Consider the following 25,351-nt stretch of genomic DNA (forward strand, 5'->3'; position numbering starts at 1 on the left):
TCGTCGATAACGGTACCACCATTTTAATGCAGTAACAGGGCCCTGCCCGATACCAGTATCATTGCAACACTCAGTAAAAGGTAATACTGTACTTTTTTAAAGGTACTATTGTACCTTTAACTCAAGCTTGCAGCTTGTTTGTTTCCTTGTTAAATTTGGAAGCTTTGGTGGATAGCTTCACCTTGAGAGGTTTGAAGATGGATGATGGATGAACTAAGTAGGTTACATACTGCAGTACTCAAATTTTATCCCTCTTGATGTCATCTTGGTGCCAAAAAAGGAAGTAATAAATGAGCAAGCATTTTAGCTCTGAGGTGAATAACTACTTTTATTCACTGGCACATTTTTGACTCTGTTACGTCTGAGCATCTGCAAATGTTGTAAGGTGTGGATGACCTTGTGCTATTCAGAACTACATGGGTTTTTAGACCAAAGTCTTCAGTGATCAGAACTCTGCCAGATGTCGATAGCTACAGAAGTAATTGTATAATTTAACCCAGCTTTAAACTTACCATAACGGCTGTTTCCAATTCGATCCCTGACCTGCTGTTTTTTGCTTGGTCTGTGGTGCTATCTATCTATCTATCTATCTATCTATCTATCTATCTATCTATCTATCTATCTATCTATCTATCTATCTATCTATCTATCTATCTATCTATCTATCTATCTATCTATCTATCTATCTATCTATCTATCTATCTATCTGTGTAAGATCGTATGAAGAAGCTTAAAGGGTATTAATAGATGAATACATTAAAACCTTCTTACCGTTCCTGTAATAGTAGCTTGTTCTGCTTCTTCCACTGTTCCTTAAAATCTGAAGAAAACTCGTGCCAAATAGAAAATAATGTGTTGGGAGAGACTTCTTTCTCTCCTGCCTTGGGTTTTACAGAGAAGGACACACTCAGCTCCAAAAAGCTAAAGACAAGAAAAAACAAAACAAAAGTATAACTTCAAGACCAAGCCATTACAACAACAAAGTGTTGTGAAATATTGCAGAGCAGTACAAAATCCTAAGCGGAAAATATGTTTCTGGAATAATGCAGTTGAACTGACTTGACAGCAAAATTAAGTTCAAACAAATGATTGTCGCTTTCAAACTCTGGTAAACTTGAAAAGCCAATTTTCATAGGAAACACAGTGTCCATGACTTAAACAGAAATTGTTTACTACTGTTACAGAATTCACTTGCCTTCTGTCCTGCTATTTTGGATTCAAAACCTGCTCATACTGTAATTGGTAAAGTGAAAGTGTATTACAAGGAGAACAAGATTCATCTACCAAAAGACAACATGTATATACAAGTGCATGACACATGTTCTAGTGTTAAATGTGGCAGCGATTTGCAATGGATCAATATAACAGACAGGTTGGTCTGTCTTTGTTTGGAGTGTGCTATAGGAACACATTCCTAGCCAGCAGAAACAGAAGCCTGGAGCCACAGCTGTCTACTCTTGCTCCACTTAGATAAACAATGCAGACAACGCACACAGGGGCCTCAACTGAGCTGAAGGCCTGGCAGGATGGCCTGCACCTTCTACGAAACTAAAAGAATCAGGAAGCATAAATATTGAAGTAGTAAAAAAATAGGTTCTGATGCATTAAGCATTTATATTCACAACTGCAATGATTTCCATTACCCTTTGATCATGTGATTTATACTGTAGCTTTGATCAATGTTTGAGAATTGAGGAAATACCCAATGCAAGCAAATTACAATGGCAAAAGTACAGTATTTTTAAAAGTGAGCATAGGAAAACTATGACAAAATAATAATGTCTTACATCCTGTGGGTGTCAGCTAGCTGCTTTTCCTGCGTTTCCAGGTCAGTCTTTGCTGTAGAGTTAAAAAAAAAAGAAAAATGTGCATTGACTCACTCAAGTCTAAAAAAGATCACAAATCATTCACTTTTTACTCAACTTAAGGGAGATTTCAAGATGTGGGCATTTAACTCAGCTATCACTTTCAGGTTCAACTGTGTGCCACCAGTTTACATATAAGAATGTCATGACTATTGCACAACCGATGAATGGCAGATGAGCGAACAAGAGGTTCTTTGTGGAGTATTACTTCAAATAAAGACAGGTGACTGCATGTACATGCCAGAGAATGTTGTAGATAATGATAAAACAACAGAAGCAATGTTAAAAAGCTCAACAATATTGCCCCATTTCAGAATTCATCAGATCTTACATCCACTGACTGAATTTCTTATCTAAACCATCTTTCTGTTATATTTGGGTCTGTAGTGCAATGTAGGAGTTCCGTCTCGCATTGTTAGATGATAATATTTTAGCCATAAGGTACATTCTTTGCTTTCAATAGGACATGTGACAGGCCACTTTCTTTGATCCAAAATATGCCCTTTGCTGTTCTGTTTTGTGATGCATTAATAAGGTTATTGGTCCTGATCTAAGGGCCAGTCTGAACAAATAAACCGGGGTCAGGCCTGGGAAAGAGGCCTGCTGGAAAGCATGTGGTCAGAAAAGGCGTAAAAAAAAGAAAACCTAGACTGCATGGGACCACCCTCCAGTAGACACAACATCTGAAGGTGGTGTTGTAAGGATTTGTGGCTTTGTGGATTCGACAAGGGGGGCTAGAATCTTTCTTCCCCAAGTGGGTTTGCTTAAAACACTCAAACTCTACAGATTATAAAGTTTCAGAAAGTGTGTTTTGTGTGTGTTTGAGCTGAGAAAGGAATCAAACTGCTCTCCCCTGTGATACTGGTGAATTTCAGTGTATCCTTACTTCTTACAGTCTCCCATGATCTTGTACGTTTTCGTCGCTCTGAGGAGACTCAGTGCACAAGAGATCAACTGCACTGCCAGCTGATAAAATGTCAGACCAGATAGGGTTTGAATCAAAATACATGCAATGCTTCCAAGAGTCCAGGGGTATTGTGCTTCCAATGACTGGCAGAGGCCCCACACTAAGAGATCTTGAACTCCTACCTCTGGCAGACCTTTTCTGGTTCACCAAAGGAGACTGAGACAATAGCTCCAAGTGGGACATGTTTATTGCTGTGGCTGTTCAGTGGTTGTGGTAGATATAGCAGTAACCTCTGAGACCAGTGGTGGGAAATCAGGGTGCAAAAGAAAAAAGAAACGAGAAAAAAGAAAGCGAGAAAGAATCAGTCTTCCATCCTGTATAGGCGTACTGTGAAATTACAATATTTAGCATGGCATTCTGACATGGATGCAGCTATAAAGCCGCTGGGTTTACTTCAGGGAGACTAAGACTAAAGCTGTTTTCACCTTGTGCAATGCAGAATTAGTTTACCGCAGGAGTTCTTCGAGTCTAAAGTACCACCTAAACGCAAAGCATCCCCTGCTTTTCCCACGCAGGAAAGCATGGATGCGGAAGATGCTAGCCAGTACAAGCACTGATGTAGCGTAGAAGAGGAGTCGTGTTCTTCAAACTACAATGTTTGAGTTCAACCGAGGCAAGCCCATCCACACAGCTCTATCAGCAAAGCGAACTCATCTCCTCGCAAAGTGGATTGTCACCAGCTGCCGCCATCAGCGTTGCTGAAGATGATGGGCTCGAGCTTGCTCTCCAAGCAGGCACAGGTGACCCATCTCACAAACTATTTGCGAGGTGAACTATCATGAGGAGAATACATGATCAGCAGGCTGTGGAGATAGCTGCCAAAGATGAAAATGTTAGCTTTAGGAAGGCTATGTTATGTAATTTTAAATTTAATTTCAAAACGACTCCACGAAAGATTAATAAAGCATTGTTTTCTTCTTGATGATTGCTTAAATAAATGTGGGTAAAGTGGGATGCTTTTTGAAAATGTAGTTTTTGTGGTATATTTATTTAGCCTATTTCATTTCTAGAGCTAGAGTTTCATAAGATACAAACCCATTCAAAGACATACTTTAACTTATTATTTAGGTAGGACACACATATGAATGCCTTTGTCTTGAATTAAAATGAAGCAATTTTATCTAGATTAATTTACCTAAATAAATAGATAAAGTCATATTAGTCTAGATTAAAAAGAAAAAATCAGTGTCCACCACTATATGAAACCTTAAAGATTTCTGTTAATTTAAACACACAAAGAAAAATGGATAGGACGAGTATAAGTTCTATGTCAGTCCTACTTTTAGTCTTTATGTATATCAGAAACAGATTATCACATGGTGGGCGCTCTTGTGCTTGTCATATTAACTCAATCAAAGACGCATGAGAATTTGTGAAGTGAGCAGAGAAAATCAAGCTAGACCAAACAGCCGAGCTCCAACAAGTCCGCTCACACTGTTTTTCTGCGGTTAGCTTCATGGTCAGAAAATAAACAAAAGTGGTTTAAACCGTGGAGCCAGAAACAGTTTAACCTCAGGCTCTTTAGAAATTACAGAACTAACAAAAATAAGACATTTAGCCGGTGTTGTTTTCCCCTCCACCACTGCAAAAGAGGAACTCAAAGAATTCTGTCTGGAGGCCTCTGATACACATATCCATGCTGTAGTGCTTACATTCTGCTCTCAGGGGAAAAACCTCATCATTTGCATCAAAGAGAGAGCTCCCATATTTGTCTCAAACACACAGCAGAGAAACATGAACAGACGGAATGGAGGTGGAAAAAAGTTGGGTGCTTTCATTTGTAGACTTTAAAAAAAAATGTACACTGAACATTAGTGCTGAATAACATATGCTACGTATTATTCTCTCATTTAAATACAAAAGTGGAAGAGTAGATTATGAGTTGGGGCCTTCAGTAAGGCTAGCCACAACAAGCTGAATATATGCAGGGTCAATGCCAGGGCTAGGCAAAGAATGTCAATTGGCCTGTTATGTTAAATAAAGCATTAAATGTTAGGCTTTACCCTTTTGATGTAGATTAACATGCCCTGATAATGTTATATGCGTTAGATATTTAGAGTAAAAGATTGATTATTTCTGCTTGGCATCTAGTACAAGTGACATGAACCCAATAGTTGTGAAATTATTTTACAATATTTAGAAACATTATATATTTGTAGTGTAATTGAATGTCAGTTTCTATTTTAGCCCTCACAAAGCTTTTTATCTGATTTCAATTCCATGTTCAAATTTAACTATTGGATGGAAAGCCTGGATAACTGTAGGATAGATTATAGAGGTTTGAACATTACATCTGATCAAGAGATAAAACCACAGCTGTAAGTGAGTTTGTAAGAAGGAGAGGCAAGATCTTTTACAGAATATCTTTTGGCAAAATCGGTCCAAATTGTATAACATTTTTTTAGCAATTAATATCCTGAATAAGGTATTAACTTTGTTGACCTGCCAATTTATTTTTCTTTTTTTGAAGTTCATATACTGTGTGCATTCAAGGGTGGGTGCTCACTCCAAATCAAACTAATTGCCACAAAACATTTTTGTTTTGTTTTTGTAAACAATTTTGCCACATGAACACAGCTAGGCATGTGCAGAGAGATTGTCACATATTAAACACAATTACGTGTTAGTAGTCAACAGCAACACAGTATTCTTACAAGGTGCACAAGTTGTCTGTCAAGTTTATCTTTGAGTACTCAATATGGCCATGGCCAGATTTGAACGTTTGACGAGTCTATGACATCAGCTACATTCATTTTTGTTTATCAAGTGTGTTTAGTTCAGATGTATATTGACGTACAGAAGCAGCCACACAGTCTCTCTGCCAGTGGCTGAAACTTGTACGCCTCAGGGCCGTGAGCCTCGTCTCTTTCCCCTTAATATACCGTCTCTGGTGAAGATAGTACAGAGATGTAACTGCTCCATTGTATGCCTCTGAATGTTGAGCTGTTTCCAGTCCAACACCTTTAAGTGAGTCATCATACAGGGGACCAGAATATCTCACCTGTTCAGCCAGGACAACAATTCCCCCTAATGACACCCTTATCAGAGACATAGATCAGTATCAGGTATTGCTGGCTAACAAAGACCCCAAACGACTGCCCATCCAAAGAGGCAGACCCGTTCGTCCGGTTCTATTTCGTCCGGTGCTTGCAGATAAAAGTAAACAGATCTACCTTTGGAGCAACAACAGCAACCAGAAAACTACATAAAACCAATTCAAAACTTACTTGTAATTAATGTTTAGAGAACAAACAGTTTTTCTCTGAGCTGAGAGGGTATACACCAATTAATGTAGGCATACTATTATGAGCAACTGCTTTATAATGTGCAGGTCCCCCTCTTTTCTTGCAAAAACAGCCCTTACTCTTTGAGACATGAGCCTCTGAAATGTGCTGTGGTATCTCACACAAAGGCCACGTCCAGATTGGATAACTGTATGCGCACAGAAACCATAAAGATGAAATCACACTATGCTCTAGCAGCTATTTAAGCCATAGGTAGTGGAATACTTATGCCAGGCCTGTGAGTGGAGTGACTGTTTGCAGATTGTGCTTGTAGTAACGAAGACGAGAAAAAGATGATTGTTTAATATCCATGATAAATGTAATGGATTCTAAAATAACACTGCAACTCTGAAGTCCACTTTTGTTCTTTTTTCTGGTAGGTTAGTCCATGTGTGTTGATTGAAAGGTAATGCCTAGGTCAACAAGCATGTGCAAGCCTGTCAGTTTGTAAGCTAGTCAGGGGTTAGGGCTCCAACATGGAGCCACCACAGGGGTTTGCTTCAGTCTTTCTTAGTGGTTTCCAATGTAGTCTGCTTTGTTGCCAATCCATATCCTACCAAGAAGGTTGGCAAATATGCTCATATTCAAAGTTTTTTTTTAAAGCAGGCAGTAGTTGATGATTTAAGTCCTGTAAATTGTTAGCTGCAGTCATAATGGATAAAATGTTTTTTTAGTACCTTCTTTCAGACAAAACCACTTTATTCTTTTGCTGTTTGGTCCTGATCTGCTATTCAAGAGGCCTTTTGTTGCATCTTTCAGCAGAAGTCATCAAGCACCCTGACTGATTTGTGGTTATGCAGCCCCAGCACCTTGTGTATTCTGACATATTTTTGCCAATAATTGGTTCACAAAAGTTTTCACTGATTGCCTAATATGTCTCAGCTACAAGTAAATGTCCTGACAAATGAACAGCGTCACTGGCTATAACAGAAAGAGACTGACAAATGACAACATAAATAAATCATAATTCCTAATTGGTCTAAAGATGTAAAATAATACTCTGTTTACATTTATGGACATTTATGGATACATTATCTTTATCAGTACCCAAGCCCTGACTTGCCCCAAAAGAAACAAATAGTTCCAGGATTGTTTAGGAAAGGTATAAAAAAACCCAAAGTCTTTAATGTTAAAAGCATTCTTTCATTAGACAGTATACTGGTGTGAAAACCAGATGTTTTATAAAGGTTTAATGTGACCTCTACCCAGGTTTTACCTGCAATGTCTTTGTTTTCTTAAGATCCTTGAACAAACAACATTGTCATCAAAGCAAATGTTTTAAGTTCAATACTATGCTTTTTCTAATTAAATGCCAAATGTTTGTGTTTAAACAACTCATCTTGTCAAAAATGTTTACCAAATAATTTGACTTGCCCTCTGTGGAACAAATTTAAGAAGGATGACTGTTCTTGTATTCTTTTCCTCATCCCATACTGAAAACAAAATTCAATATAAGCTCTTTAATGAAATTGTCTTTGTTTTACTTTTTTTTGGTAGAATGATGTAACCTGACAACAGCCAGATGCATGTCTCGGTCCGCCTAGCTCCACTCACATACATCTGGGACACCGCTCATTGAAAGTGATTTCCCCAACCGAATTTATGGTCTGGCCAATCAGGATGCAGGGCGGGTGTGTCCTGCATGTGACGTAGTGGAGAAGCGGGTTCTGCAAGTCGTTCGTCTATACTTTTTTGGTTGGCTTCTTTTTTAAAAATAAGTCTGCTGTGCACAATGTTGCCTTTTATCCGCACATTTTCATGGCACAAACAACATTGATAATTTACCAACATTGCGCTGATTCCGCTGTTGCTATATCCAAGATGTCGGCTGTTCTGTTTTGTTTTTTTTCCTGTGTAGCTCTCACAGCGTCACGGGTTAGCTTCAGTGTGAGTGGTTGAAATAGCACGTTGATAAAGATGACAGACAAGTGGCTTATCCAATCATATGCAAGGAGTTTTGATAAGGCCCAGCCTTCAGTAAAGGCAATTCCTATGGCGGTGTCCCAGATGTATGTGAGTGGAGCTAGGCGGAGCGAGACATGCATCTGGCTGTTGTCAGGTTAAGAATGATGAGCAAAAGGACATCTTTTTAAAAAAAAATTAAAGACCTGTCCTGATCTTTTTTAAATGTGAAAAAAATGTTAAAATTGACTTACCTTGTGTTAGAAAGTCATTCATTTTGACTTTGAATGGTTGCAGGTTTTCTTCAGATGAAACCTTGCAGACTTTATCGGTTTCATCAAAGCATGCTGAAACAACAAGACAATGTTGCATAAGAAATACATAATTCTAGAAAGGCATCTCATGAGGCACTGTTAAGGTAACTGCAAATTTGTGTTCTACTTCAGACCAACTGATATTTTTAATGCATCTCTAATGAATAATTGAAAAAGAGGGAGCGAAATCAGCACGACCCAAAATGGCTATTAAGCTACTTTAATAAAACTAGCCTGAACCCGTAGAGAAACCTATTGCCACGCTCCATCTGCAACCATAGCAGATATTCAAACTCAGCTCAACACTTAAGAGGTCACGAGTTAAGAGGACAGGGAAGTTGGGATTGAGAAATTTATAGACCATATGGTAACTCAGCCAAAACAAAACTATGCTCTCTCCGTCTACTTATTTGTAAATGTCCCAGCGTCTTCCCAAAGCCATTTGTAATAATCAAAATCTGCAATGGAAATTGCATTTGAACCCAGTGTCTGTCTCATGTGAGTTAACTAGCTAATAATGAACTATGCAGGTATAGCATAAGATAATATACTTTTGCATGATCAGCATGCACCAAGTGCCACTGGGTTGAAAATCAACCTCCTGCAACAGGAACCGCATTTGTATATATTGCTGGTACTTTAACATGTCAGAGAATCTTTATGGCAGAGAAAAAAACAATATTTGGAGAAACTGTTCTGTGAAATAATTAGTTTAGCAGCAAAGATAAATAGAACATAATCATAAGAAAGGACTGCTTTGGCTATTTTTGATCAAGCTCAGTACATTCTCATCTACACAGATAAAAATACAGCTGTTCTTAATCACCATTTTAGGTTTGAAAATTGTTTTGCACATAGTTTCTTCCCAGAGAGTGGAAAAATGCATTTTCCAAACATCAGTGTCATCAAACACTGTCAAACAGGAGCGCAGCATTGGACCCATTTTGTGCCATTACATTTTTAACATTACCATGAAGCTAGGGAAAGGAACAAAACTGTGGAAGGCCTTTTGGGTACCAGTGTCACAGGGCACACACCGGAAAAACCTCATGAACAGTAAACCAGTGGTATTAATATTGCAACTGATGAAGATCCTTGAGTGGTTGGTCCTCCACCATTTTGCCCCTAGTGGGGTCTTCATTTGATCCACTGCAGTTTGTTATCATCCTGACATTAGCTATCTAATGCATTGAGCTTTGACACACTTATGTAAGCACTGTGCAGGTCAGATTCCCTAATTGTTCCCGTTCTTCTGCAGTGGATACCAGCTTAGCTGACTGGCTGCCTGTAGTATCTAAGGACACTAAGATCTGTGTCTGTTTCTGGCTGGTCAACAGTAGCCTGGCCAGCCAGAGTGACAAATGTTGTATACATGGCCTATCTCGAAAGAAGCAGGTAAAGCCGGATTTCAAAGGCACAGAGTCAATAAAAAGAGGTTAAAACTAATCACATATGCCTTTTAAAAAAATGTCTTACAGCAGCCAGTTGTAATTGATTTTAGCATATATCTGGCTCATTTTCGAAATAATAAAGGGTATCATTAAAATATCCCTCCTTTGCAACTGTAATCTTGACATTTATGGTCTCAGAGAGGCCCCATTGCATTATTGGCAACTCTCACATAAGCGCAAACTTCTTTCTCTTGTGACATGATTGGTCCACTCTGTTTTAGACTAGAGGGTCAAAACCAAACCAAACCAGACTGTCCAAGTCTGTCTGGCTGGTCAAACTAGCTCTGTCGAACATGCACTGAAAGGTACTATGCTGGCGCATTATTCTATTTATTCACTACACTGTGGGGTTCCCCCTGAACCCATGCTGCCAGATTCAGAGTTTTGGCTACATGGATGTGTCACATTATTCTCCAAGTAAGTAAAAAGAAAACTGAGGTAATAATCTTTGGACAAAGGGAGAGATCCAGAGCTTACACACAGCTTCAGCTGCTACAGATAGAAACCACTGATTATGGTTGAAATGTTGGTGTCATTATGGTCTCAGACCTGAACCTTCAGTGGCACATAAAGGCAGTTACAAAGTCAGCCATTTAACACTGGAAGAACATTTCCAGGATTAAAGGACTAATGTCCAAGCAGGATATAGAAAGACTCATTCATGCATTTATCTTTAGTAGAATTGATTACTGCAACAGTATCTTCTGAGATTTGTCTAAAAAGTCCTTTATACAGATGCAGCTTATGCAAAATGCTGCTGCCCATGTGCTAACTAGAACTACTGTAAGATAGTAGAGCACATCAGCCTGGTTCTGAAGTCCTTACACTGGCTCCTGCTGATCAGATAATAGAATACATTCTGCCGGGATATAAAACACTGAATGGATCAGCACCAACATAACATAACTTGTTTTCAGTGTTTCAACCTCCAGACTACTCAGGTCTTCTAGTTCATGCCTACTCTGTACACCCAGAACTAAAACCAAATATGGAGAAGCAGCATTTAATTTCTATGCTCCACTTATCTGGAACAAACTTAAAGAAGAGTGTAAAAGTGATGAAAGCCCGAGTTATTTTAAGTCAAAGTTAAAAGCCTGTTTGCGCAGTTCAGCGGAACATTGACATCGATCGCATACATGTTAAATGCGTCCAACCTAGAAAACATTTGAATCGCTATATTCAAGATGGATTTTGTGGATTTTCAGAAGCGACCGGCATCCAACTAAATTCGGACACAAGTCCAGGTAAGGTAAAGACAAACAAAAAAAACTTGCTAAGTATGAGGGTGAGCTACAAAAACAAGCACAAGAAAGCTGTAGTTCCGGATTTATGCCATAGTTGGCAGTATTATTCGAAAATTCTGTAATGCCTTTAAAGTTAAACTGTTAACTGAGGTATTATTATTTTAAGTTTGTGGTCAATTTTTTTATCTGCTTTCCTGCCTGCTTTTCTCATGTTTTTATCTTTACCTGCTTTTATTTTAGTTACATTCTACTGTTTAATGTAAAGCACTTTGAATTGTCTTTGTAATGAACTGTGCTTTATAAATAAACTTGCATTCCCATAATGTACTAACAGTTAAGAATGGTGCTATGAAAACAATCTCATGTCAAAGACCTTCTTTGAATCCCGGTGGCTTCAGCTAGGTTCTATGGTCTGGCTTTTCGGCAGCTAAAAGGAAGCTGTGGACAAGCTCTTAAGAAAGCTTAGCTCTGTCTTAGGATGCCACCTGGACATAGTGCAGGTGTTGGGAGACAGGATTATGAGAAATATAACACTGTTAGACAATGTCTCCCAACCCAAGCATAAAGCGGCAGTAGAGATTATTCAGTGAAAGACTGTTGCACACTTGAAGCCCAAAGTAGAGCTCCCGTTGACCCACTCTCCAAAATGCCATAAGGCTTTATCATCTTTTCTGCTTCCAACAGTCACTGTAGGAGTTTACACACATATTTAAATAGATCAGAATTATTTTGACTTTTCCTAATCGGTCAAATGTGTGTTACTAAAGTAAATTACAGTCATTCTTATTGGTAAGTCATTACATTACATTACTCTAAACTGGCTGCCATTGTTTCACCATGTGGATTAAAAGAAATCCACAAGGAAAATAAATACTAGTCTAAATACTAGTCATGGTGGTATATTTTGTATTTAATTTATTATGAAAAGAGACCTGTTCCAAAAGACCTGCTGCAATGTATTTAGGAGCTAAGCTAGTCAGTGATTTATAGACTCAGAAATATTTTAATACTTAATACTACACATTTTATTTAATTTAAGAATCCCCATTAGTCTCTATGAGAGTAGAGACTACTCTTCCTGGTTATTAGAGCTAGTTTAAGGAGTTTAGAACTGGGGTCATGAGCTCGATTTTCTTAGTTTTGCTGAGGATTCGGATAGTAGTGTTCTGGATCATCTGCAGCTATCTGATCAACTTTTTAGGCAGACCTGTGAAGTCAAAGTTGCAGTAATCAACTCTCCTAAAAATGAGCACGGGCAGGAATCCGTTTTTCAAGACACTTGCCAAGAGGACATCTGGAGGGAAGAAGGATGAGGTAAGCTTTTATTTAAATCCTTTAAAACACTGTATCTCTGAGAATCCTTTTGGCTCTGACTCATACCAGTTAGTGATTTTTTACCCCTTCTGGCCTGGAGAACTTTTGCTATGCACGGTTTGCAGCTTTTCAGAACTTTTTCTTTTTTTACTTTGCATATGTTCTGTGTACTTATGTTAAGCACCTTTGTATTTTTTTTAACAGGTTTTGTATTTGCAATGCATTTTCACTTTACTGCTCTCTTTTTTGTAATTGCAGAATTTCTGTTTTGCATTTTTCTTTTTCATTTGTTTTCTGTAGCTGTATTTTTTGCATTCTCTGTATTCCAGTGTGCTTACACCTCTCAGCCCGTCTAAGACTAAATGAGAATAAACAGACTTCAGGGCCTTCATTTATTGGTTTCACTGTGGAAAATCCAGCGGATAAAAGAATAAAGGTCAAGAACTATTATTATTGACTATTAAAATGTTTCAAAATACACTCGTATTATGCCTCTCAATTGCCAAAGGAAAAATACTAAAATGGTTGTTGGTTGAGCTAATTGGCTAAAACACATCTGATCAAAGAATGCATGAGTCATCTAATAAAAACACCTCTTTATGTATCCAAATATGTTCATTTAGAGTTAGGATTAGCCCATCTAACTATTGCCAATTTAAGTGAGACCAGAGTATGAACAACAATTTGCTCCAGAACAATTTGGAAACTGAGTAATCTAGTCCCAAAAAAAGATAAATAATCACTCTTTCTTCAGAACAATTCTTAGCTCTTCTAGTTTAGCTGATAAAAGAGGATATTTCAGCAGCAACAGTTCCCTGACTACAAATAAAATCATTATATAGTCTCAACTTGGACTTCAGGAAGACAGTAAAGGCATGCAAGGTCTGAGATAGGTATATCTGACAAATCACATCTGCTTCTGGTTACTTCATCTGTACAACCAACAGATACTATCTCTCTGTTGATATGCCTGTCAGTCCATGCATGACCATTGCTGGTAAAGTTAGGAAAATGATGATGAATTTTGCAAGAAATTACCTAAATATGTGCCATAAAATATTTTGAGAAGATTTAGGAGGTAATAAATTCAAAGACCAATGCAATGGCAGCATAATTTGATAGTTTAGCAACAACCACATTTCAGAAAAAATGGGTTTATAATTGAATATTTTAGTAAAAGAAGAGTCAGTGTGATGTAAATGCAAGAACCATTAAGGTCTTTCTTCAGCTTGCGTAGATCTCTTTCAAAATCTTCAAATTTCATCTGGGAGGCTTGAAAAAGGTCCTGGGGCTCAGGCAGAGGGTAGAGGGACGTGTCTTTGCCAGCATCCTAATAAATGACAACACACATGCATGCACGAAAAATATATATGATGCAAAACACACACCACTCTGTCAAAGTAAATCTTACTCCTTAAAGGGAGGGCCTCTCTATCCTAAACACACAAATGGAGGAGTCAAATAAATTCTGTTGGAGATTGACATAAACTTATCAGCAGAAAACAGGTTTCTAACCATCTGATTTTACAAAAAGGCCATTACCAGAGTTACAAGCATGCCATGCAGGTATTTTTTGGCAGACTAAGTTACTGAGTTAATCTCATCTGGAGCAGCAAATTATTTATGCTAACACTTCTTTGGAAGCAGTGCCAGGGGGCCAACTAAAGATTTGAATGAAGCCAGAAGAAAGAAGAACTTAAGCCAGAGATGACGAGAGACGGGCAAAAAAAAAAGAACGTATGAGAATAACAAAAAGAAAGATTTGTCTCTGCTGCAAATGAGAAAAGGGAAAACAAATAATTTGATAAAGGATAGGCCGTGGTATCCTCTGGCAAGAGAGGAAATGAAAAGAGAGCTCTGGAAGGATTTCTAAGCAAATCAGACTAAAACATAGGAGTGATTCAAATAAACAGGAACCAAAACATACCTCATCAAAGTGCTTCAGATAGTAAGCAACAATGTAAGACAAAAGACTTGTGGAGTTATCCTAAAAATGAAAAAGAATGAAAAACATCAAAATAAATAAAGCAGCATGTTTTATCTATTAATCCATTCATTTTGGAGCAGCATGTTTTAATCTATGTTGACATAAAAATGAACAGAGATCCAAGAAGCTGGATTTAAATTAGGACAATGGACGAGAGATGCAGCAAAACACAATTGGGCCGGACTAGTCATCATAACTCACGAGTTAGTGGAAAGTTTCAGTACTTACATGTTCTACTGCTACAAACACGCACAGCACTGTGTCCTTTTATGGCATTTTTTAAGGACACAGTGAGTGTGTTGTGATACCAACTCAGTTGTAAACAGAAAGGCCTAGGGTCTAAATTCTTAACAGCTATTGTATTTGTCTGGGGCCTGTAAGGTTGATCTTTTATATCAAAAACTTAAAATCAAAAATATTATTATATATACACATTACATATAATGTAGATAAATAAGACTAGTAGTAGCCATTCAAAATGTCCCCACTTTCCTTGATGGGCCCTGGCTAGTCCCCTACAATTCCTTTTTAAACATTAATCTTTATACTAAAATGTTCTGTCAGGATTTATGGACATTAAGATCTAAAGAAAAGCCCCTCTTTAGATCTTAGCCCCTCGCATTCACTGAATTACAGGGTCTCCTGGTCAGACCCTGTAATTCAGTGAAAGGGTGGGGTCAGAGTAAAAAAAATTAGCAAGGAGGGGATCACTCCATTGGCTGGACGTTGGATGGGATTTTGCTGGAACTGCAGGGAAGTGGGCTGCCATTCGGCTGGCGTTTGACTGGGAAGGGCCATTGTGAATGGCTGCTACTGTAGTAGCAAATGTTAAAATTATCTTAAAGGTAGACTTGCATTTTTTGGATGAGATTTCAAATCTGATCAAATGTGCTTTCAGATTTCAAATCTTTACTTCAAAATACATTTGACTTCATACTCACACTGCTTTTAACATCCTTTAGTTTTGGCAGGATGTCCAAGGAAAACCCATCAGCCTGTCCACGGGAACGATTACCTCCATTCATGAAGTTGCCAAATGCCAATACAAGGCCAAGCACCTGCAACACGGCCTCACTGCTCTGTAAAGTCTGTGGTAAGACAGAATGACAGAAGGTCAGATGGACCACGGATGTACAGTTTTGCAAAAATATTCATAAACTATTTAAGGTATCTTACAACTAGAAAGTTCATTATATTTTAATATTATAATTTCATGTGATCAACACAAACAGTAATATGAATGAAATTGATGTATAGTTTTCATTTGTTAAAAAAAAAAAATCTCAAAATGTGATAGAATGTTTTGCTAATTGTGCAGTTATCTTTTTGTTGTATAAAAATACAATTGTACTCTCCTCCCTTGATAACTGCATCCGGAGAGCTCCACAAGAGTTACCACAGTGCTTCTGGTTACATCTGTAAAATTAGTTCTTTTCTTGAACAACCTGTAATTTAATGTGCACCTAATAGTACGTATAGGTTTGTGTTTGGGCCATTCACTTATTTTCCTGATAATGGTTTAAACAGTGCTTCTTGATATTTCATAAAGGTTGGGGTATTGTTTTATAATCCAACCCAGCTCTAAACCTTTCCACAAACAGTTTCATGTTATGGGAAACTTTACAACTTCATTCAAGTGGTATTCATTTTTTTGTTTTCATAAGGCTTTTTCACTCAGGATCTCCAGAGAGAAAAAAGGAACAACAAAAAACAATTGTAATTATTAGGACTAATTCCTGCCATCACAAAGACATATCCTGGGCCCAGCAAAGTTAAGGAAATTCAATACTAATGCTGCCACACTTTTTATATTTCATTTTGAGTATAAAATAGTTTGAAAAACGCTGTATTGATTTATTTCAACTTTGTAATCATGCAGTGTTTGTATTTATTATAAGTTTATCACATGATTTTTACTAATCAAAATGCTTCACAGCTTTCAGTTGTAAGATGGCAATTGGAAAAAGTTGAAGCGATGTGAATAGTTTTGGGGAATCTCAGTTTATTGAAATAGACAAATGTAAAGTGCAACAGTTTACCTTGCATACTCTTTGCAGAATTTCAATTTTACGCAAAACTGAGGTGATGCACTCATGAAAGGTTGATTGAAACAAGATGCAGAAGACCCGCTGGGAGAAATTGGGAATTTGGGATAACTGGAATAGAAATCTAGAGAGGGGACAAAATGAAAAACATTACTGTAGCATTATCCTCAGGGAGGATCTGTGTGTTGAACTTGGTTCTAGAACTTACTGTTCAGGCTTGTCCAGAGGCTTTGCATCGTCCTTGTCTTGGTTGGATTTCATGTGCTTTTTAATGGAATCAATCTCGTCATTCTGAGCCCTCTGCCAAGGAAAAATTTAAGTTGAAATGCAAATGATGTTTTCTGCAATGTAGATTAAAACTGTGAAGCTCAAGAAAATTAATCATCGATAAAAGAATAAATGCCCCAATGTTCAAATCAAACCCAGTTTTTTTGACAAGCAGAACTAAAGTTGAAATATGAGTAGCAAACTAATCTTTTAGTAGATATTATAACATAAATATTCTCACAGTCTTCAAAATGCAGTCAGGTGTTTGATGTTTCCCCTCACTTGTCTAAATTCTAATGTCTTTTAATTAATGAGGAAAAACTGAACTTCAACCAGGAAATAACTCAAACTGAACTTTGTAGATAAACCTGATAAACCATGTCTAAATAGGATGAGTTTCACAACTGCCAGTTACTGTAGCTCGACTAGATTTCTGACCATTATCCTGGTGCCAGGTGATGGACCACAGTTTTATTCAAAGTGGTTTAAAAAAGCACTCAAAAATGTGCTATTGTTTCAAAAGATGGCAAGACAAAATACATGAATGTTTTGAAGTAGATGGGCTAAACACTAAACCTTCCTCAGAAAGAAAATGTAAACTTTAAGTCTTTTAAGGCTCATCAACCTATGGTCTAAGCATTTTGGTTTTCTTCATCGCCCTTCATGTCTTTCTCCATTTTTCCCCTTCTCTAGAGTTTGGCCTCGGCATGGATCCTTGGAAAACATCAAACACCAGCATCAAAAGCTCTGAAAGCCCGATTAGTATTCTACACACCGCTGCCTTATGTCGGTGAGGGCAGGCTCTTCTAGAGATGTTTTCAAGTGTAAATATATTTAACACAAAGCAGATCCTTTTCAAAGGGCAGCGGCAGAGCCCAGCAGTGTTTGGTGTAATTGGGGACAAGTAGGCATTAACGTGTGATCCTTGAATTGCTAGGGCATGTTGGAGCGGTTGTTAGCATGAGAAATACAGTCCCATGTGGAATATCCAATGCAAAATAGAGCAGGATATTTGTAATGCTAGAATTCTAGTGGTCACCAAGTGTTATTCATTAACTAGGCTTCTGATGCAAGGCTAAACAGATCCAGTCAGAGCTCAATCACTTTTCAAGTCACTCAACGTGTAAGATTGAGAATTATGAAATTTATGAACAAGTCCTTGAAGATGAATTGTATAATTTTATTAAGACATGTCATGTGCGATCATTGAAAACAGTCTCGATTGAATTTTATATGGAAATCATACTTCACTGTAACAAAAGATTATTCAAGATTAGATTATTTTCAGAGATCGGCATCTTAAATGTTATTTGGCACTGGAAAAACGATCTAAAAATAAGTTAAAATTTCTTAATTTAATTGTATTTACCCTTAGAGAAGGTAAATGAGATAGTTTACCAATGGAATGTGTATTTTTATCCTTAAAATAAGATAATTAGATAATATGCACTTTAAATAAGACATTGCAATTGTGTTTTCACATTTTAAGTGTAAATTGTCTTGTTCGATTGGAAAAGTGTCTCACTTATCTCCTCAATCCAAGAACAAATGCACTTATTTTAAGAAAAAATTTGTTATCTAGATTTTGATTTTTTTCCAGTGTGCCATTTATTGCAACTTCTCTTTATCTTAACCATAGTTATATTCTGAAGTCCCTAGTTAAATCCCTTGTTCTCAACATTGTCTAGTTTAGCTTAAGTTTTTCATTGTACATGGTAAGCTGTATTTTTTAAATTTTGCTAAATGTCTTCTTACTGAATCTGTTTCATATGACAGTCTTATGTATATTGCGATACCTTTCAAAGATCAGACTTTATTTTTGCTCCGTTTTTTTTTTCTTTGGAGAGGGGGGTTTAACTAACAAACAAATAAAATTGTATATATTTACGATAACAGCACCATTTGACCAGGGTAAGTTGTTGCACATGTGCACATGGGTAAACAGGCAAGTAATAAAAATAAGCCAAATACCACCTCCCTGTGAAGATGTGAAAATAATGAAGAAAAGTCCAACATTCAAAGTGGAAACAAAAATATTTTTTTTTACTCAAAGAGGGATAAGACACTGATAAAACTGGGCATACAATGAATGTTGATGCCCCCTTTAGTAATATCTAAACCTGTGAAGGCCTTCAAATGTCACTGCCAAGTTGACGGATACAAGTTTTTGGAATAGAATTGTTGTTCTCTAGAGTCTAACAACAAATAAAATTATTGAATTAATAGATTGAGTTGCCTGCCTTGCCACTCTGGGGGGATGGGGGGTCTCCTTCTATATCTTGGGGGCTGGTTCCCTGCTTGGGGTTGGAGCCTAGACCTGTGAGGGTAATATATATATATAATGAATGTAAAAATTTGTGCGGCGTGTAGTCTTGTGTGTCATTTTATTGAGTGTCTGTTTGTTTGAGGGTATAATCCCATGGTCCACTGGAAGTGGAAGCAATGCGTATGAACAAGCCCTTTTGATAGACACCATATTATACAGGGAGCGGTGTAATCTATAAACCGGCATAGTGTTTCTTTTGCCAGTACTACCAGCATCTTATGTGCCTGTTTTCATCTAGTCACCTTACCTTATTTTCCTTATATATATATATATATATATATATATATATATATATATATATATATATATATATATATATATATATATATATATATATATGAGTTTTAATATTTATTTATTTTTAGATTTTAATTTCTTTTTTTAATTCAATGCTCATATTCATTACTATGACTCTTTCACTGCCTAAATCTCCTCTTCCTCTCTCCTGCTTTCTGTGTCAGATGTTCAGATACTCTTCTGCCTCCTTTAGCAATACCAATACTGGTACATGTAACGACTGTGATCATTTTTTAAATTTTGAGGTGAGGATATTCGAGCTGGAGTACCAGCTTCAGGCCGTTGAAGATCCAGGAGTTGGACCAGGCCGAGTAGCTAGGAGCTCAGAGTCATCGAGACCAGGGCCATGTCCAAGTTGTGGTACTCCAGCAGGTCCTGATAGCCAGCAACTAACAACAGCTGGATGACAGTACATAGAAAGCGTGGTCCCACTGTAGATCTTTGATCACTGGTCAGCACCAATCTATCTGCGTTTTTAGACAATTTTTTCCCTGTTCAGTTACACACCCCCTTTGAAAAGCCCACTCTGATAGTTACCAGCTCCATGAACGTCATATACGTGGCATTAGAGTGCCTAGGGACCATAGTCAAATATTTGCTGGGTATACCCCTTTAACCTGTGGCTTACACAGCTCAGTGTATAGAATGGCCCTGGAGTAATGTGGATTTTCCCGCTATCAGAAGGCAACAATCAGATGAGAATTCAAGACTAATAATAGGTTGAAAATAGAAAAAGAACATTATAAGCCCTGCATGTCTTCCTTTGATGAGTAATCTAACTTTCACCGGAGGGAACAACAGCCTCTGAAAAAGAAACAGCCTAACTGTGAGTAGATCAGATATGATTTTAGGTTTTAGGAATAAGTAACCCTGTTACAATTTGTATTGCTCATTAATTATTTATTAGGGTGAGGCATCTCACTCAGATGTTTATCTCTGCCCACTGATGACCTCTTAATGACTAATGGCCACTTAAAAATAGCAGAATACACAACTGTAAACTTCTTAGTGATTAGAAAACGCCAGATAAAGATTTACTTTACTTGACAAGGCAGATAAGTATGGTGGCATACATTATCATTCTCTATTTCTTCTGGTACAATGTTTAAGATGGAAAAGTTGATTGGTTGGTTTTCATTTGTTTTGTCAGAGACAGCTTATTTAGACAGAGGCAAGTTGGCAATATAATTCATGCAATGCATTATAGATTTGAGTACCAATATGCAAGGATTACTAAAAATAGGTGTATAGGTAAAAAGGCTTTAATATGTTGTTATTGAATAGTGAAATAGAGATATTTAAATCTAAGAAGCTTGATTTAGGCGTCTCTAAATGTCACACTTAAAAACATGATTATTTACAGTCTTATTTCGTAAGATTCGGGGGATCCCTACAGACCTTAGTCACATTCTGCCAACACAAGCTGAAAAAGGATTCCTAACCCACACTGATGCAAGAGAGAGGGAGACCAGTGTTCCACCGTCACTGACCTTTTTTGAATGGTGGTGGCCTTGCTCAGACAACACAAGTGCCTATAATCTGCGGTTGGCAGACAGAGCGACTCTGCCCTGCCTCCGCGTGTTTCTATCTGTGAGCCCAGAGTGTAACGTGTGCATATTTGTGTGGTTCAACTTGTTTGTTTGTGAGCATGTTTGTGAGAACAAGGGGAAAGAAAAGGAGTAAGGGAGTAGCTTGTGATCTAGCTAGTGAGGGTGTAACCATTAGGAGCCCCTCGCATTCCTTAAGACAGGCTGACTGTGCTGCCAACTGTGGTTTAGGGGGCTGGAGACCCACAGACAGGATGGAGTCTTGCAATACAAAAGAGAAACAATTTGGCTCCTCGACTCAATAACACAGCCTCAGGCAATACATGGGGAAAGGAGAAAGAGAGGGGGCTTGAAGTCTCAGGGTGAACGGAGAGGTTGGAAGACTTTTGATCCTAAGTTATGACACATTGGTTCATGACTACAGCTCGTCTCAAGCCACAGTCTCATTCCCATGATCAGCATTATTAATATGCCTCTGGCGGCCAAAGGTCCAGGCCTCTTCTGTGTAGTGGTGCCAAAAATCCCTTTGCAGGAATTTCACAGCATCTTAAACATGTTTCTCCATTGAAATGTGGAAAATACGCTCATTTTCATGTTCCATAATTTACTGACCTGACTTTGAAGGGGTCCTGAACCATTTCATCTGGCCAGGGGAGATTGATGAATATGTATTTACTTTTATAAAGAGACCCTTCATGCCTAATGCAAGGCCTCATTAAGATGTGCTGATGACAGCTCAGTAAGTCAGTCCTAATATTATATAATCCAGAATGGTCACCAATACGTCCTTACTTTTTTCAACTTAAGACAAAAATTCTTCTGTCTTCCTCATTTTCCTTTTACATGACTATTTCAAAAGTTGAGTCATTTTCTCTGAACATGTAGAAAACATGTTAACATGTAAAAGCAAAGATTTTCTTCCAGGATAAACCTAGACAGGAGTGACAGTCTAGCCAAACAGCTCACATACCAGTGTGGCTTGTGGTTTGTCTGTTTGCTTTCGTGTCTAATACATGCTTCTTTTGTTTGCCCCTTTTAAGTTGAACATGGAATAAGAGGGAATATATTCAATGAAGAAGCATCTCAGAATACAAAATGTCATTTCATATCACAGATGTACAAATAGGATATAAAGTGGGTTTTACTTCTAACATTAAAATGCTCTTACTTCCCATCCATTAAACCACCAATAGAAAGGTTAAAGAGCAAGAAGGAAAACCTAGACAGACTCCGACTTCTCATTGATGACTCTTTCTAGCTAATTCTAAGGGAATACAATTTTTCGTCACGTCGAAAACAATCTTAAGTCCCTCCAGTGAGTTTTGATACTGTAAGACAGAGTAGGGTAAGTACCACAGGAACATTTATAGTTAGAATCCTTACTATATGATTTATACAACTTATACTATATAATTATATGGGATTTATAGAAAGGTTATGTTTAAGAAAATTAAGTTTGTAAGTATACATGTACAAGAAAAAACTAAAAATAGGTGAAAATAATGCAGAGATACTGTAGATACCAGCTAACATTCTTCAACATTTGCTTATAAACATAAACACTAAAAGATGTTAATAATTGATCTTACCTATAGACAACCACATTTATGCTTAGTTTGGGATTTAAAAATATGAATTCTGAAAAGTCATTTTGCAAACCTATTAATGAGTGCTGATACTACATTCAAAGTGACATCATCACTTGATGATGTCTTATAGACATACTTTAAAATTATAAACTATTTTAGAACAAAACAGTTCTTTAAAGCCATGGTCAGAAAATGTTCTGTACTCAGTTATTTTAAGCAGTTATTTAAGGTGGGGGCTGCTGATCCTACGGGGAGTAGGTAACTCGAAAAAGGCTTTCTACATTTTAGAAAAGATCATTTAAACATGCAAAGGTAAAGGTATTTTCATTTGGAAATAAACAGCTTTATAAGTAAATATTTTGACTGTACAGCATCATCATCACAAAAAGGACCAGTCAAAGAAACGTCCTAGATCCTCTCAGTTACTCAATGAAGGTGTAAATCTACTTTGCCAGTTTTCTCTTACTGTAGTGTTACTGTTGCAGAATGCCTGGGAACAATGCAATATTAATATGTTTTTTTTAAAGCTAATTTTGTATGTTGGATGGCATAATCTTACTTTAACATATAGGATCATTTTTCTTAACTAAACTAATCTACGCTGTGAATAAATTATTGTATTCATGTTTTTCTTACTAGGGAAGAAAATACTGAGACCAAGTTATTCTTATGATTTTACTGAAACCACAGAGCTCCCTTTAAAGCTGCTAAATGTGGAACATTAATACTTTGATATACATCTTACCTAGATGATATCTGATACTCAAGCTCACTTTCTACTCACATTTTCATAAAGTGCTTGCAGGGTCTCCAGATCAACAACACCGTTGTCCATATTTAGGACAGCTGTGGACAGATTACAAGAGTGACATGGTTAGTGTTAATACTAACACTGAGGCATGTCTTGACATTTCTTTACCTTTAAAGAACACAATTAGCAAGTCAGAAATCACAGACACACAAACAGATCTCCTCTTTCATAAGCAGAAGATTACAACAGTTTGACATAAACCACATAAAAAGACTTAATGCCTTCTCAGATCCAAAATTCCTGGTTTACTAAGGCCTAAAGGTAGCAGTATACAGGGGTAAAATTACCCCATAAAACAAGCCATGTGCTCAGAGTTGCCAAAGTTATCAGTTCTCATCAGGATAGGATGTGAGAAGCAACATGCTGTACATACGAAGGACTTAGAAATCAGTCAGACACAAAGATCTGTGTTTGAACTTCAGTGTTTGAATTCCTCACGTCGCCTTTTTGTCTCGGCGCGAGGACCTGGCGCCCACAAGCATTAATCCTTTGAAAGTAAATGTTTAAAGACAAACAGAGCTCAGAGGTCTGTGGTGTTGAGGCTGAGGTGTTGCCGTACACACAATCACCAAGTGAAGCAGTCAACACCTAGATGTGCATGTTCATCATGCTGTAGGTGTTGAAATTATTCACATTGTTTTGACCTGTTGATATGCTGCTGGGGTACAGGAGGGAACTCGAGTGTCAGAGGAGCTGAGAGTAAAAAAGTGAGCATGACAAGGAAAGATTTTATGAGCATTTCAATCAATTTTGATATGCTTAATATATAAGAATTGGCAATAGATAGGACATCATTCTAATTCAGCCCTGGAGAGACTACTAAAAGAAAGTTTCTCTCAAACAATAATTGTTTTTTATAAATTGTTTCCTAAACCTTTCAGCACTAATGCAAAATGTCTAAGTAACCATGTCAGGTCTGGATGTGAAAATGTTATGCAAAAGCAAAAAAAAAAAGTTAATTAAATTATATATATATATATATATATATATATATATATATATATATATATATATATATATATATATATATATATATATATATATATATATATATATATATATATATATAAATTAGAGTCCTGGTTCTCAGAAAATTTAAAATATGCTGGTCTTTCAATTGAAGTGTTATTTTTCAGGACTTAAACATTCTATCTGAGAGATAACATGGAAGCATTTACAGTTTATATCATTAGAAAGGTGATACTGCATTTAATTTAATACTTTAAATCACCATCCACTCCCAGTGAAATGTGCCTAACTGTCCCCTTAAGACCAGTGCAAACTAGCCACTGACATAAAGGCAAACATAAAAGTTAACTGCTTGGAGGAATTTATGCAATATTTGTAGCAAATGAGATCTATATATTCACTGTGCAGCTCTCTTCTGCCTGTTCTTGTTCTCGGTTTCACTAAGAAGAAGCAAAGGAGGTTTGTTTCTTTGAAACCTATAGGGTTATAAACATCAATTCATTCACCACCAATTACCTCAAATCCCACTAAAACCTTTGTTGAAGTCTGGCCCACATCTTCCCTTCTGACAAAAATCTCCATACGTTTCATCCACTCCTTGCGTTTACTCTTTTTGACTTGTTTTATTCTTCAAAAGCGGCAACAAAAATAACATCCTCCTCTGTTACATTTGCTCTTTTCTTTTAACCATTTGGTTTTCATTACCATCTTACTGAGGCAAACTGTACCACCACAGTCTGTTTTGGTACCTCGATTCAAAGCAGTTTTTTAGATGCAGGTGAAAGTCATGTCATCACTGTGACATGGACGTCTTATGTCTAAAAAGGAAAATCCTAGACCCATCTGTCCACATCTATCCTATACTGCCACATGTGACCCCAGCATGGTGCTGACAACTATGGTCCTGGGGAGAAAAAGAAAAGTTGTAGCCCTCTATAACCTTACAGGAAGCAGACGCTGCATGGAAGTGTCCTATGAAACATGCAGCATGTCAGCTAAGTTTGAGAACAACCAGCAACAGCTGTGAGGAAAGGAAGGGGGGAAATGTGTTGATTCCCTGTTGAGTGGCTGGGCTGCTATAAACCAACAAAACAAAAACTTCATGATTCATAAGCTGTTTTTCTTCAGTTCAGAACAATCCAAATGACAGCTTTGGTAGTCACTGTCACTAT

General features: G+C 37.3%; 1 protein-coding gene across 1 annotated transcript in view; it reads right to left on the reverse strand.

Moving 5' to 3' along the window:
* The window catches only part of LOC119789109 (formin-2), a 56,751-nt gene that overhangs the window by 4,560 nt on the left and 26,840 nt on the right, over window positions 1–25,351 (reverse strand). Inside the window, exons 8-16 of the mRNA XM_038293885.1 lie at window positions 23,184–23,245; window positions 16,582–16,673; window positions 16,368–16,497; window positions 15,270–15,416; window positions 14,269–14,328; window positions 13,551–13,671; window positions 8,273–8,365; window positions 1,788–1,839; window positions 772–921 (exon numbers count right to left, since the gene is read on the reverse strand). Coding sequence (XP_038149813.1) covers window positions 772–921; window positions 1,788–1,839; window positions 8,273–8,365; window positions 13,551–13,671; window positions 14,269–14,328; window positions 15,270–15,416; window positions 16,368–16,497; window positions 16,582–16,673; window positions 23,184–23,245 — 907 coding nt within the window. The remainder of the gene's footprint in view (window positions 1–771; window positions 922–1,787; window positions 1,840–8,272; window positions 8,366–13,550; window positions 13,672–14,268; window positions 14,329–15,269; window positions 15,417–16,367; window positions 16,498–16,581; window positions 16,674–23,183; window positions 23,246–25,351) is intronic.

This window comes from Cyprinodon tularosa, unplaced genomic scaffold, assembly GCF_016077235.1.
Source record: "Cyprinodon tularosa strain WSP-4 unplaced genomic scaffold, ASM1607723v1 ctg331, whole genome shotgun sequence".
Taxonomy (NCBI): domain Eukaryota; kingdom Metazoa; phylum Chordata; class Actinopteri; order Cyprinodontiformes; family Cyprinodontidae; genus Cyprinodon; species Cyprinodon tularosa.